The sequence below is a fragment of the Phyllobates terribilis genome, unplaced genomic scaffold (assembly GCF_046119375.1).
Source record: "Phyllobates terribilis strain yellow unplaced genomic scaffold, ASM4611937v1 Scaffold_5__5_contigs__length_657084704, whole genome shotgun sequence".
NCBI classification, from domain to species: domain Eukaryota; kingdom Metazoa; phylum Chordata; class Amphibia; order Anura; family Dendrobatidae; genus Phyllobates; species Phyllobates terribilis.
The window spans coordinates 130,073,641-130,089,623 of NW_027362765.1; the positions used below are offsets into that span (position 1 = coordinate 130,073,641).

At 42.2% G+C, this 15,983-nt stretch overlaps 1 protein-coding gene across 2 annotated transcripts in view; it reads right to left on the bottom strand.

Moving 5' to 3' along the window:
* CDH4 (cadherin 4) overlaps positions 1-15,983 on the bottom strand; it is a 1,143,840-nt gene that overhangs the window by 209,982 nt on the left and 917,875 nt on the right. For both annotated transcript variants that reach the window (XM_073683019.1, XM_073683020.1), the window contains one exon: positions 5,193-5,378. In XM_073683019.1, the coding sequence (XP_073539120.1) occupies positions 5,193-5,378 (186 nt within the window). The remainder of the gene's footprint in view (positions 1-5,192; positions 5,379-15,983) is intronic.

A 15,983-nucleotide genomic window follows, 5' to 3' on the forward strand; every position in this document is an offset into this window, starting at 1 on the left:
TGGGGGTGCAGGGGCTGCACCTCCTGTAGCTCCTGCTCGCTCATCGCTGAAGAGTGCCAGAGCCTGCCAGGAAGCACTTCCCCTGTGCTTCCCTAGCAATTTAATCTCTATAGGGGTCCGCCCCCCCCCCTTTGGCATGCCACCTCTGAGCCATGAAGTGCATCCCCCCTGGCTAGGCCACCGCTGTGCACCTCCAGCGTGGGGGGCGCCTTCCCCCCTTGTGCGCGCCTCCTGCGCGCTCCCCCGGAAGCCCAGGCAAGCATCCGACCTGAGCCCCAGAGCTCAGGCCTACTCCCCAACCTGAGCCCCGGAAGCCCCGCCATACTTACCAACTTGGGCCCCGACGCCACTGGAGACCGCGGCGGTCCAATCCCTGCGTCGCGTCTCCCTGCCACCCTAGAGGCCCACTGACCCCAGCGGTGGCGCAACGAGGGGTTAGGGATATAAATATCTAAGGGGGTTAATGCAATGGTATGCAGGGCCCAGTAAGTAAGGTGTTACAGGGGAGGATACTTAGACCAATGTGCTCATCATGGTGCCGATGGAGTAAGAGAGAGGAATATGTGTCTCTTGGAATTTTATGCTCAGTTGAAGAGGAAATGTCCCAGTTTCAGGTGAGGGGAAATTATGTCAGTCTATTGTATTATTCCCCACCTACTGGCTAAGGTTCATCCCCCAATCCTGGCTGAACATGTTTTTCAGGATAGTGACTGGACATTTTATTATATAAGGCATACATGTCAAACGCCAGCCTGTGGCCAAATCTGGCCCGTAGGGTGGTTATATTTGGCCCGCGACACCAGAACCAACAACCCTATGTGGGGCCATTATTTTCTATGGAGGACTATGTGGGACCCATTATACTGTATGGAGGACTATGTGGGCCCATTATTCTGTATGGAGGACTATGTGAGGCCCATTATACTGTATGGAGGACTATGTGGGGCCCATTATTCTGTATGGAGGACTAAGTGGGGCCATTATTCTGTATGGAGAACTATGTGGGGCCATTATTCTGTATGGAGAACTATGTGAGGCCATTATTCTGTATGGAGGACTATGTGGGACCCATTATTCTATATGGAGGACAACGTGGGGCCATTTATTCTATATGGAGGACTATGTGGGGCCTATTATTCTGTATAGAGGACTATGTGGGGCCCATTTTACTGTATGGAGGACTACGTGGGGCCTATTATTCTATATGGAGGACTATGTGGGGCCTATTATTCTATATGGAGGACTATGTGGGGCCCATTATTCTGTATGGAGGACTAGATGGAGCCTATTATTCTGTATGGAGGACTATGTGGGGCCCATTATACTGTATGGAGGACTATGTGGAACCATTATTCTGTATGGAGGACTACGTGAGGCCCATTTTTCTGTATGGAGGACTATGTGAGGCCCATTATTCTGTATGGAGGAACATGTGGGGCCATTATTCTGTATGGAGGACTATGTGGGGCCATTATTCTGTATGGAGGACAACGTGGGGCCTTTTATTCTATATGGAGGACTATGTGGGGCCTATTATTCTGTATAGAGGACTATGTGGGGCCCATTGTACTATATGGAGGACTACGTGGGGCCTATTATTCTATATGGAGGACTATGTGGGGCCTATTATTCTGTATGGAGGACTATGTGGGGCCCATTATTCTGTATGGAGGACTACATGGGGCCTATTATTCTGTATGGAGGACTACGTGGGGCTCATTATACTGTGTGGAGGACTATGTGGGACCCATTATTCTGTATGGAGGACTATGTCAGGCCCATTTTTCTTTATGGAGGACTATGTGAGGCCCATTATTCTGTATGGAGGAACATGTGGGTCCATTATTCTGTATGGAGGACTATGTGGGGCCATTATTCCGTATGGAGGACTATGTGGGGCCATTATTCTGTATGGGGGACTATGGGGCCCATTATTCTGTATGGAGGACTATGTGGGGCCATAATTCTGTATGGAGGACTGTGTGGTGCTCATTATTCTGTATGGGGGACTATGTGGGGCCCGTTATACTGTATTCTGGTTGGCCCGCAACTTTGTCCAAGTTTTTCATTTTGGCCCTCTGTGTGTTTACGTTTGTAGGGTAAATCCTCCCCCAGCAGCAAATAAGCTGTGGTCCATGTGGGGAATTATATCAGTGGGGGCATTATTTATGTGGAATTCATGTAGGGAGGAGATTATATATACTGTATATAGTTATATACATTTGCATACGCTAACAGGCAAATATATACAGGTGCTTCTCACAAAATTAGAATATTATCAAAAGTTAATTTATTTCAGTTCTTCAATAGAAAAAGTGAAGCTCATATATTATATAGAGCCATTACAAACAGAGGGATCTCTTTCAATTGTTTATTTCTGTTAATGTTGATGATTATGGCTTACAGCCAATGAAAACACAAAAGTCATTATCTCAGTAAACCTGTATATCCATATATATGTGCATTTTGGGGCACTTCTACACTCAGTTGATTTAAGACCACAGACCACATCGACGTTGAATGTGCAGGGGGAAAAAAGGCTGTAAAAGACAAACGGTGCAAATTTTTCTTTTATGAAACCCAATTACAAAAATAATTTTGCCTCAAACAAATGCATTTAGAACTATAACTCCCAGCATGGGATATTCGTTTGCAAAATAAATGTAGATTAATATCGTCTTTTACCCTCACGTCAGTGGCTCTTACAGGGCTTACATCTGAAGCCCTTGAAAAGAGAATTCGGGAGTATATGCTGACGGGGCCATTGACAGAGTCACTGTGTGCTTTATTGGACATAATTTTCAGTCATATATGCCTATTTGAGGTGGGCTTCACGACACAGTTGACCACATATTGGTGTCCGCTTAAAATAGGCGTATATGGCCAAAAATTGTGTCCCACAGAGCACAAGGTGACACCACCTGCATCATTATAGTCCATGGTCTCGTCAGCAAAATGTCAGAATCCTGTTTTCAAGGGCTTCAAATATAAGCCCTGATGGAGCCACTAACGTGAGGGTAAAATGTCATGTGAACTTGGTCTTAAGGTTTGATAGGAAGCAAATCTTTGCACATTGTGTTGTTATATTGATTTTCAGCCACTAGAGGGTGCAGCAGTACACTTTCTGAAAACAAGGCACTAGTCTATTGCAGAGAGAGGAGCAGAAAAGCAACTTTCAGTGTCCATGGTTAATTTATTGTACCTTTGTACGGTACAGGCCATCATATTCGGTACTGACATCCACAGAGTAGTGCACATAATGCAGCACTTTCTTACTTCCAAAATGTATTTCACCTGTAAAAACTGAGTAGCCAAACACGACAGCGCCAAACCTGTGTAACCCGTAATAAATAAGGTTTTGGATATGCGTTTTTTATGTACTTAAAAAATGCACATAAAAAGTGGTAAAATGGCAATAAAAACCCCTCAGCTTCAAACTGCTATACAGCCACACTTACACAAGCAGTCAGTTATGAGAGCAGCAACAGCTTTTTCCACCTCTAAATATAAGCAAATAAGACTGTACTCATCCACTGACTACAAGAAGAGTTCTGAAAATTTGTGAGGAACTGAAACACAAAGGCCCCTATTTATCATACAGTTCTACGCCTGAATCCTGGTGAAAAATGTCCAAAATATCACAACATGTTTGTCAAACTCATAGTTGCACAGAAATTTTTCAGTTGTTGGCGATTTCATACCAGCTCCGCCAACTTTTATAAAAGTGAGAGTAGCTTTGGGGGTGCTGGCTTGGCAAGCACCGCCCAAAAATAACTTTGGCCACACTATTATCCAGGCAGTAGGACCACTGTGATATTCCTACGTGAAGGCTTGTTCATGGTATTGCCCATGTAGTCTCCAGATAGAAACTGGAGGCTGGATTGGAGGACTGTCCTCTTCAGCGATGGGTTACACATTTCTCAAGGACGCAACGATAGCTGGAGATTAGTCTGGAGACCCTGGGGCAACACCATGAAGAGGTTTTATGGCGGAAAAACAAAGGGTAGCTGGACCCCTTTAGTCTTTATTCCAGTTACACTAACAGCTCGATGTTACATTCATTTGGTGGTGGAACCACAGGTATGGTCATTTCTCCAAACTGTCCCAGGTCGCATGTTGCTTTGTGCTCCTGTGAGCACCTTCCTTGACCTAAATGTGCTATCATGGTTTGCAGTGTCTCCCACTGATCACATCTGGGACATCATTGGTCGGCAATTGCAATATGGAGCTGCCAGCAGTGGATCTTGATGATTTTTGTGCTCAAGTGCATTCAGCATGGCAGAACATTCCTCAGACAACCATTAACAACCTCACTGATAGCAGTCGAGGCTGTAAGTGCGGGGATTTCTTCATTTTACTCTATAACGAGTAAATCAAATTGTTTTGAAAATTTTGTTTTTCATCAGTAACATATCTATGACTTCTGTGATTTCCATCGTTGCACGACTTTTCCTTCTTGGTGTTGCAATCTCAATGCTGAAGAGTGCATATTGGAAATTTGAAGAAACTTTTCATTCTAAGATAGGTAAAGGGGGTATCCAGGACTTAGATATTGATGAATTATCTATCCTAAGCATAAGTCATCAGTATCTGAAACTGGCCATACATATACTATAGCTGACGGCAAAAGGGGAGAGCAGAGGAAGTCGCTGCAGAATGATTAGGGCACCAGCTTATCTCCTTAATTAAAATTCAACCTTCTCGACCCTCATCTTCCCTGGGGAGGCCCCCCAATACACACCAATACAAATTACACTGTGGGCTGATTCTCAGTGGGTTCGACTGAATTTACCCTAATGAGTACAGGGGTCCTAAGTACTAGAAAGTAAGAGACTGGACAAACTCTAACCCTTTAGGTTTTCATGCATTTTGGCGCATTTGTTTCCCTGTAATGTGAGATAAAGTTAGATAAAAGTTTGTGCCATGTAACTTTTATAAGTTTGATCATCCTGAAAAGGATTGGAAACCATGCAAATCTGCTTCTAAAAGTTCAGGCAGGATTATACTTGCCATCTTCTGTCTTTAGAGATATTTATTGGATGGTGATCTGCGTTAATTTGGTAATTTACATTGGTGATCATGGGTCCTATTACAGGGGGACGTGGAGGGGTATATTCCTATTTCTGGCTTGTGTTCTGCTGCATTGATACATGTAATGATCCGGCATTTGCTAGAAGTTTGGTGACACTTACTCGCACCAGCTGTTCAGGAAATGGCCCCCTCGAATTCTCTGGTACATTGACTGGAGGAATCACCCAGTCTCTCTTCTGTCTTCTCAGACCATTAGCATCACGATGCTGTCGCCATGGTAACAGAGTACCACTCTGGGTCGGAGGATGCTCGGATGGACGGTCCTGTTTGCCTCGCTGCTGATGGGACTGTGGATATCATGTCGATTTGGGGAGAGAGGAAAAGAAATATAGAGAATTAGAACTGAAGAAAGAGCTAAATATAAAAACATAAAAGCGTCAAACACAAAATAATCACACAAAGGAAGTAATCAGCAGAATCAGAATGGCCACCAATGAGATTCCTCATGACAGTCCTCTTTTGTAAGATGGACCCCCTGGTAACATGTAGATCTTATGCTGGCCACACACATTAGATGGCAGCCGCACACTATGGCCACACACTATGAGACAGCCGCCAATAGATACGACATCCGGTGGCTTATCTCCGGGAGAACAATGCGATCGGCAGTCTGAAATCAGACATGCACGATTGCCCTCTCTCCCGATCATCAGTCGGTTGGAGCCCCACACACATTAGAGTGTTGGCCGAACCTGTCGATATTGCCGGGTGCAACTGACATGGAAGGCACAGATGTAAGGGTCCTCCAGCAGACGCTCTCTGCTCCAGCTAAATAACTGAGGTCCCAAATGAGGGACCAAACACAATTACTCCAATCCCTGACTGGAGTAGCATTTCTGGGAAGTCGCACCCCATTGATAATATTCATTAAGTGGTATGGACAGGCCAATTTAAATGAATCGCGGCCAAAATTTAAAAACTATATATTTTTTGATCTTTTTGATTTGCAAATTTATCATACAATAAAGTATAAGAATAGGTTCCCTATTTTGTATTCCTACAAAAAATATATTTTTTTTATTGTAAACTTTAAACATTTTATAAAAATACAAACCGCTGTATAAAAAACATTCCCCACATACAGAACATATTTCTTCTACTGCACTGCTATAGTAGTAACAGGCCAGCATAGACAAGAAAAAAGGGCTGTGAAATACATACAGAACAAAGAGCAATAAGACAAATGATAAATCTGTAGAAAGCCCACCCCCCTTCCCACTACTCCAGAACACATAGAATATTTAATGAACCCCAAAAGGGACAAAGAGAACAGGAATACTGCCTTACATCTTCCTCTCCCCGAGTGGGAAGTCAACTACTACCATTCATGTACCACTTATCCCTGTCCATCAGATACTGCAAACACAGATGAAGCCTAATTAACTCTCTAGAAGTCATACTGGATGTATCAATCCATAACACCCAAAATTTCTCGAATTTTGCAATGTGTATATATTTTTTTATCATAATATATCCCACAAGAATTCATAACAGATGATTCATTTAATAGATTTTTTTTTTTTTTCTCACAGGGAATGACTCCCACTAAGATCGAGGAGCTTAGTCAAACTGGCGGAAGGGCACTTGGCTATAATGTGATTACATGGTCAAGAGTGGTAGGGGTGCACAACCAACAGCCTGGGGGCCACATGTGGCTTCTGATGCCATTCTGTGCGGCCCCAACCATATAGATTGAAAAATGCTTGACTGACAGGCAGTGTCGAAGTGGGGTGCCAAGGACCCGCCAGTAACCAACTCCAGGGCCCCACTTCTCAGCTACATGCAAATGTGACATTATCCTCAATCACAAATTTATATAGCAATGAACTGAGTAGATTGTTACATGAATAAGATGCTGCCTTTGTCTTTACATAGTGATTCAAGAATATTGTGCCAAGTACTGCTCATATAAGAGGGGGCCCACCAGAGGATTCTCCTGCTCTCCTGTGTGCCAGTCCAAGCCTGATGACCGGTTAACTACAGGTGAGCAGCCGCACACAGAAGAATAGTGGTAAGTAGCTGAGGAGCAGGGACTGGCAAATACTAATGGTGCACGGTGTAGACATCTGTGGATGCCTTATGTAGCAGGAGAATGGGATCTTGTCTACTGATGGCTCTCCAGAAAGCAGTATGTGAATTAGACTGGTGGCCTTCCGTGTCTCTGGCTAGCTCCACTGTCGTCTATGGGAATTGTGAAACATTAGGCAATAAGTACAAAGCCAATGATCTACTGTAGAGAGCTGTGTGCACGCATCTTCTCTTCCTCTTTAGGACCTATTCACACAGTTTTTACGAGAGTTTAGAAGCAGATTTTACTGCAAATCCACATTAAAAAAAGCTTCAAATACTCTTTGAATAAGCTTCCTGCTGGTTATACTTGGAAATGATCAAAATAACCTGAAAAAACAGTGCTGTGTGAACTAAAGAAGTTTTTATCATTAAAATCAGTCGGAAACTTATTCCAAGAATAATTTTCACATTTTTGGATGTGGATTTAGGAGGAAAATCCATTTCTAAACCTTCATCAGAAACATGTGAACGTATCATTAGAGTGCAAATTGGTGAAGGTAAGAGTCCTGTAATTTGTACCTATTAGACATTTATTGTATATACTTTCGATATGCCATAAATGTCACAGAAAGTGATACCCCTTTAATTTTTAGTGTCTTCCCCGGATTGGTTCCGTATGACAATGTGGCCCTTTGACCAAAAAAGGTTGTGCCACCCTTTTTTAAGACAAGTTGCCCCAGTCAAATGCAGTCATCGCTACTGTCACAGCTACATGAAAGGACAATTGGTTGCCATCGTTGAGCTTCCGTGGAGCCCTGCTCCAACCTTGTTACAGCCAGGCGCCATATTGAAGCTAAAATACACAATTTGACGTTCTAAAATGTCAGGGTTTCAGGTTCCTAAATATTTGAGCGTTAGTATAGGCTGGAAATATACATTTTCATTACTGACAGACCCACTACTAGGTTGCCCCAAGCTCTTTTTGGATCGTTAAGGTTGTGTTATATACAGAATTCAGCCTACTGGATATAATACATGTCACATGAACCTTTACATCTCGTACTCACACGCCTGGAGCAAGAATACAGCCATTAACATTGGAAACTGTTGATGTTGAAAATCAGTCAAAATATGACATAAACAATGTGAATAAACTGGAAGGATGTGTTCATCGAGGAGCATTGTCCCTCATTATGTCTGCAACATCCACAATACATCCTTTGACACCTAATGAGTCAAATTTGCCTTTCAGGTGTCTGTTTGACATGTAATGACAAGTAAACTACTTGTCACCCGGATTTTCTAGAAACAGATATCAATAAAAAACTGTAAAAAAAAACTTTTTACATTAAAAGGGAACTTGTCATGATGACGTTAAAGAGCAGGAGAAGCTAATAAGATTGATATACAGTTTTTGTGGGAAAAAATTCAGTAAAACTTGTATTTTATTCATTGAAATCCCTGATGTTTGCATGCATAGGAGTCCAGTGGGTGGTCCTACTAGTGATTGACAGTCTTCTCTGTATCACTGTGCAAGAAGAAATAGCTGTCAATCACTAGTAGGACCGCCCACTGGACTCAGATACCTACAAAAACCTGGAATTTCAATGAATAAAATACAAGTTTTACTTAATCTTTTCCAACAAACCTATAAACCATACTGCGCAGCTTCTCCTTTTCTATACCACACTGTCCACCAGGGCCGGACTGGGTCAAAAAAGCAGCCCTGCCACACAAACCCCACAAGCCCCACTAACGTCTCCGCAAGAGAAATTGACATGCTGCGGTCTGGAAAGACGCATGTCGGTGACGGCGGGTGATCCGCAGGAGCATGGAGACGCATAGTGGACATGGGATTTCTACAAATCCCATCCACGATGCTGTAACATCTGGCCGCTGCGTGCAATCCGCAGCAATTACGGATGGTGTGCACGTACCCTAACACTCATTACCCCCGATCAGTGAATTTTGCTTTACTTTGTCCTGCCCCTCACTCTCGTAAAAGGAGTTATTTGAAGAGCCGCATGTGAATGGCGCCGCAGTGCGTATGATCGGCCACAGCTCCATTTACATGGTGCTCTACAGAGCTCCGATTCTCAGGATCATGGGGGCCCCAGCAGTCGGATCTCCAGCGATTGGACAATTATCCCCTCTCCAGAGGAGAGGGGATTACTTGGGATAATCAATTTAAACAGGTTTTCCAATATTTATTTTTATTTGGCCATAGTAATATTGAAAATACTAAACCAATATTGACGCCTCTCCAACAAGCGGACTGGAGAAGTGGTGCTGTGAAGTGTATATAAAGGACAGGAGGAGTGGTACTGTGCAGTGTATATACAGGACAGGAGAAGTGGTACTGTACAGTGTATATTGTGACAGAGTCACTGGTATGATATATGACGGGAGGTATGTGTCACACAGGTTGCTAGCCTGTGTGAACTGAAACCAATAAACTTTCTGCCAGCATGTTACATGCTGGGGGGTTAACTCACTTAAAGGGTGTGTTTTTATGGGAATGGCAGAGGGTGGGAGGCTATTCCCCTACCTCCCCTCTGGGTGTGGCTGAGCAGGGTTAAATACTCCAAAGTTTGCTCTGTGTAGTGTGTGGCTTGGAGAAGGAAGTCTCAAGGCTGTGTTGGGCTGAAACCAGAGAGCAACACCAGAGGACTGGTGTTGATGAAGACTTCGCTGTGCTTCCTGGAGCAGGCTGAGCCTTGCTTGCTAATAGACTCTGTTGTACTTTCTCTTTTGTTTTCCCGTTAACCCCAAGAGGGCCTGTTTACTTTTATGGGACGCTGCTGGAGTTTATGCCGCATAATAAACCCGCAGGAAGTTTTACCCGAACCATGTGTCCTGTGTCTACCTCCAGAGGGCCGAGCAAGTCGCTTTATCACAATATATACAGGACAGGAGAAGTGGTACTGTGCAGTATATATATATATATATATGACAGGAGAAGTGGTATTGTGCAGTGTATATATATAGGACAGGAGAAGTGGTACTGTGCCGTGTATATATACAGGACAGGAGAAATGGTACTGTGCAGTGTATATATACAGGACAGGAGAAGTGGTACTGTGCGGTGTATATACAGGACAGGAGGAGTGGTACTGTGCGGTGTATATACAGGACAGGAGGAGTGGTACTGTGCAGTGTATATATACAGGACAGGAGAAGTGGTACTGTGCAGTGTATATATACAGGAGAAGTGGTACTGTGCAGTGTATATATACAGGACAGGAGAAGTGATACTGTGCAGTTAGAGGCATTGGAAGCTATTAATTAGTGCACAATATAGAAGACCAGCTTTTCAAAGTCAAATCTGTGTCTGGATTGCCCATCCTAAACTATTAGAACTCTGAGTTGTCCAGTCATTTGTTTATTTACCTACCATAAAGATAAGTAGATAAGCAGATAACCTCAGACTCCACACAGAATGCATGACTTACTGATACACAATGGTACACTGACAATAGTAGCCAGGCAGCCCATTTTATGACCTAACAGACCAGCCCACCGGGCATCTGCCCAATTAGGCAGATTAACAGTCCGGGCCTGCTGTCCACAGATCAGTCCGTCACAGGTTCCCCTTAACTTTATAGTAGATGACAACTTAAAGACCTATAGGAGTTGTCAGGTTAAGAAAACCCATTTTCAAATATCATATTAGTGCACTTTCACTTAAAGAGATTTTCAAAGCTACTGTATTGGGGGGTTCAACCTGATATTGATCACCCAGCCTTAGGACAACCCCTTTAATAGAAGACAACCTATTTTTTGGACCTCCATCAATTATCTGGAGCTGAGAGCAGATACAAAGAAAATCTCTATTACTGGAGGAGCCAGCATGCACATTACACATCCAGCCCACTGACTGGTTTCCATAGACATTGTGTAATACTTTGTTTCTCCTGCAGTGGCGCTGTAGAGAGCAGCCTTTCTTTATAGCTAACAGTGTAATAATTACTACTATTGTTTTCTCAGCTATTGGATTACTCTTATTTTTGCAAATTCATGATAGGGGCTGTAGTTCCGCTGAAGCTGAAGAGCAAAGGGGTATTTATACTGAAAGATAATCGTGAAAGAGAATCTTTGAAAATGCTCATTTCATGATTGTCTTGCCGTGTAAACAGGCTGTCAATTACCCGGTAAACGAACAATGCGCTCATTCATTGGGTGAAATGATCTTTTGTGCAGCGCAAAAGATCATCGTTCTCGGCAGCACATCATGCTGTGTAAACAGTACTCGTTCTGCCGAGAACCATGGTAGTCCACTGCACTGAGCGATCTAGAATCTGTGCATCATTTGCCTTGGTCTGCCTGTGTAAACAGGTGTTCAAACGAATGCCGATTGGCAAAAGTTTACAGATTAGAGGTCATATCGTGCCTCCGGCCAAGCTGCAGACCACTTTACTTTTTTACTGTACCCAGGTATGAAGGTAACTACCAGGTTAACATCTCCTTTCAGTCTGAAATGTTTTAATGCAAAACAAGGAGTTAACTGCACAGACGCAGAAAAACTGAACATCTCGCCTTTTGAAGATTTCGACTTGTCAATAACAAACAAAAAGCCGACGCACAATTGCACTTGCCATTGTTCCTAGCATATAATTTGGCATTTCTTTAGAGGGAGAAAAAAAAAGGAAAATCATTTACGGTAAAGGAGATTTTTTCCCCTTGTGTTTGGATAAAGCTGGAATAAACCATTACCGTCCTGTGATCGGGGCATTATTCTAAGGGACCTAAAAAGTTATACAATCTGTTTTCTGCAAATGGCAATCAATCCTCAATCCGGAAACAAGACTTTCTGAGCCGCAGCCCCGGTGACTTGTTTTATTTCTTCATTGATTTTCTTTTTGAGCAGAGAGGAGTGGGGCTCCATGACCCAAGCTTAGTTTTTATCTAAGCCGACGTTGTGTTTTTTTTACGCCAGAGTTTGTAAAGTAACTGCAAGCCATTATATTCCATAACAAAGCACCTACCAAAATAAATAGTGTGCTTGAAATAAGTCTAGGAGGTCATCTGGCCCCTTCCTTCTTAAAAACAGAAATAATGTTGTGAGTCTTCTAAATGAATTTGGTCTGGCAGTTTCCTATGTGACGGAGAAGCCTCAACCTATACATAGCCATCATTCAGAGCTAGGTGATGTAATAATATGCATGGATGACTAATTCGCTATTGTTTGGGGAGCATCAAAGTATACCCTATAAAAAAGTACAGTGTGGCAAACCATAAGGTATCAAAATGTATACAGGATGGGCCGCACTTGCCCTTATTGGCCCAGTTTAGCACTAGCCCCATGTCATGTGTATCAGCTAAGTGAAGAAAAGGGGGAGATCAGCAGACGAGGCAACCAAAAAAAATAAAAGATCACATTATGCCACTGTGGACCAGTAGGTTGATAAGTTAGGCCACCAACAAAGACTTCTGTCCTGCTAAATGATTAAACTAAATGTCCAGAGATTGCTGACAGTACACACTGGGGAGTGGAGACTCTATCATTTTCGCGGCTGCTATTCTCACTCCTATTCCAACAGGGCCATACAGAGCCGAGAGAAACTCGTTGCTTTGCAATTTTTTTTTATTTTGTCTGCTATGTACACTTTTAAACGGAAGCAATATTTTGTTAAACCATTTTCTGTTCAAATGCGCTTAAAATGAAAAAAAGGAAAAAAAATGAAGCGACATTACAAATCGTTTTGTTTACAAACTTTTCAAAGTTTTGTGCATGCAACTTCCATGCAGAAGTATCTGTCTACACAGATAAAGACCACACACAAACCTTGTATATAACACCCTTGATATACTGTATGTGTGTGCGATTTTGTTACAGTTCCTGCACATTGCATTGCTGGAAATAAGCCAAAGGTCCCAGAGTTCTGAATGATCCATATCAATCATAAGGTTATGATATGCCACAACATGGGAATACCCCTTGTAACAATGCTACTCACTTGGGAATGGGATGAGGTATCACCGGAACCTTTTCTATTAAAAATTCCAGCTGGTTTATTTCATTTCTCATAAACCGCTTCCCAGGACAGCCTTTTTCCGGCATAAAGTGGAACATAAAGTAAACAGTCCATACAATAGTGTAGGTTCACCCGCTTGTATTACAGTCCAGCTTCTCAGGCCTTTAGCAAAGGTACATAATCCTGGAGGCCTGCACACCTCCACACACAGAGCATGTGTGAGACAAACATTTTACAATGTGAACCACACCCAGCGGTGGAGATATGGTGAGCAGCTGTCCTGCCCCACACTTCAGATGCTCACATTAAACCCAGCCCTGTCATGGCCGATTAACCCCTTTTAGTACTATGTGTACTAGAGCATTACTCTAGGTTTACATCACAGAGGACAACCACCTCTGTGATACATATCTCCCATTCACTATGTGTCCGGCAGCCACCCTACACCCTTAAAATATCATAACAAAAATCAATGTTGGATTTTAAGGCCATATTTTACTCTGGATGTCAATGAGTCGTTGGTAAAAATACACATGTGAGCTTTGATTTGTCTCTGGCAATGTAACCCACAGGAAAAAATTATAATTTAAAAGACTATGGTCCTGAAAACGTCCTAGAATTAGTATGAATAAACTGATAGCCTCCAAGGAAGAGGGAGGCATTAACTTTCCATGCATTAGAAATTACAACCTAGCTTGCCTTTTTCGATATATAATAGGCTTCATAAAAGACATACATATTCGGACTACTCGCTAGATTCTGACTATGCATCCCCCTACAACTTAACAGCTCTCCTCCACTCATGTTTTACCTCGCTACCCTTAGTAATCAAGAAGTCCGTGATCTTTAGAGATACTATCTCTACATGGAAAGCAGTCAGGAAAAAATATGGCCTTTCATTCAGAATCTCAAAACACCTTCCGTTGTGGCACAACCCAGAATTCCCCCAAGGTAGTGAAAATAAATTCTTTATAAAATGGCAACAAGCAGGTGTTGTGAACATATCTCACCTTCTTCACCCAATTGAACAGAGATGGCTAACATGTGCAGAATCTTTTGGAAAATATAAACTATCCCCACAGCACTATTTCCAATATGAACAGATCAAACTCTCCGTCATGGCTAACTTAAGAGATGTTACCTTTGAAACTTCCCGAAACGAGCTGGATAATATCCTGTCATCTCCAAAGGGTACCCCCTCAATATCTACACTATATTCATCAATGAAACCTAACCTTGTGGAAACACACCCAGATACCTTTTTTTTAAGTACTGGAAACAACAATTTGATGATGTAGATATCCCCAAGAAGATTAGAACGGGTTGGAGGATATTCAGGAAACATATTATAAATGAGTCGTGGAGAGAAACTCAGTTCAAAATCATGCATGGTGCGATATACGCCTTTAATCTACCAAAAAAGACCCACTTTCTAATAGACTAATTGCATGTCCCAAGTGCCAATATCCACATTCTGACCTCCTACACGGCCTTTGGTCTTGTCCTGCATCGGTTTCCTATTGGGACCAGGTAGCTGACATGGTTAACACCACATGGGGTCCAGGATATGTCCTTTTTCCATGTTTAGCCCTGCTGTATGTTTGGACTAACATAAACAACCCTAACCATTTAATAGGGAGTCCCCCCAAGCTACTACATACCTGGCTTATACTGGCGAAAAAACAGCTCCTAAAACATTGGCTAGATCCCAATATCCCCCCCATTAAGGAACTAATAGCACAAATGAAGCATTACATGGAGGTAGAACAACAAGACGCCCTATGTAATAAAGAGAAGCAAGCAGGCAAATTCCTTCTAAAATGGAAACAGTTTATTATAAATTGCTGTTCAATAGAGGACAAAAGGAAAATGGTAGAACCCTTTACATCTACAGCATGGTATATACTAGAAGATCTCAAAAATAACTTAAGTCCACCTCGCTTAACTTAAAATGGAGAAGAGAAAGGTGAGGAGAACAATCAATGGGCCAGGACTTCTGGCATAGATATAAATGCATTAATTATTCATAATGGCTTCAATGAGATATAAGACATACTGTCAACTAATTCATTTTGTTGTTTGTTATATCTGTTACACCAATTAAATATGTGAATAGAGTTGTTATAGACCGAGTCTGTGTACGGGCACTCTTACCTCTCTATGTACCAGATTAGATGTATGTTATGTATTTATGTTTTGAAAAAATCAAATAAAAATGATGTTGAAAAAAAAAAAAAAGACTATGGTTCCAATTCATGAAGGTGTTTTTGACAAAAATTCTGGCATAAAACATCTTTCAATTTTGCAAAAAATTTTGTGCAACTTGCAGTTCCTCAAAAATTTTGCAACTTTTGTCCGTTTTATATTAGTCCCAGCCAGCTTTGCCAAAATTGGTGGAGCTGAGATGGGGCGTGTTGAAGCCCGCCAGACAAATTCTTTAATATTTACGCCACTTTTGAGTGTAAATTTCTCCAGGAATGTACTCCAATTATTAGACTATTGTAGAAAAGTATAGAAAATGCATTTGTGAGAATAGTTGATCAGTTTATTCCAGGGCTGTGGAGTCGGTAAGCCAAACCTCCGACTCTGACTTCTCAACTTCCACGGCTCCGACTCCCTCATACATGGCTCATGTTTAAGTGATAAATTTACTATAGAACAGATTCATCTCAGCTAAAAGTCCAGATCCTTAGATCAGGAATAGGACAGACATTTATAGGACATTTCATAACTTTCCCAAATTCTTATGAAAAAATATTCCCCACAAACTGCATTGAACTATAGTACCCAATTTATTATATATTTTAGGAGTTGGAGTCGGTCCATTTTATACCGACTCCGATTCTGACTCCACCAAATTGGACACAGACTCCAACTCCACAGCTGTGGTTTATTCATATTTTGTGG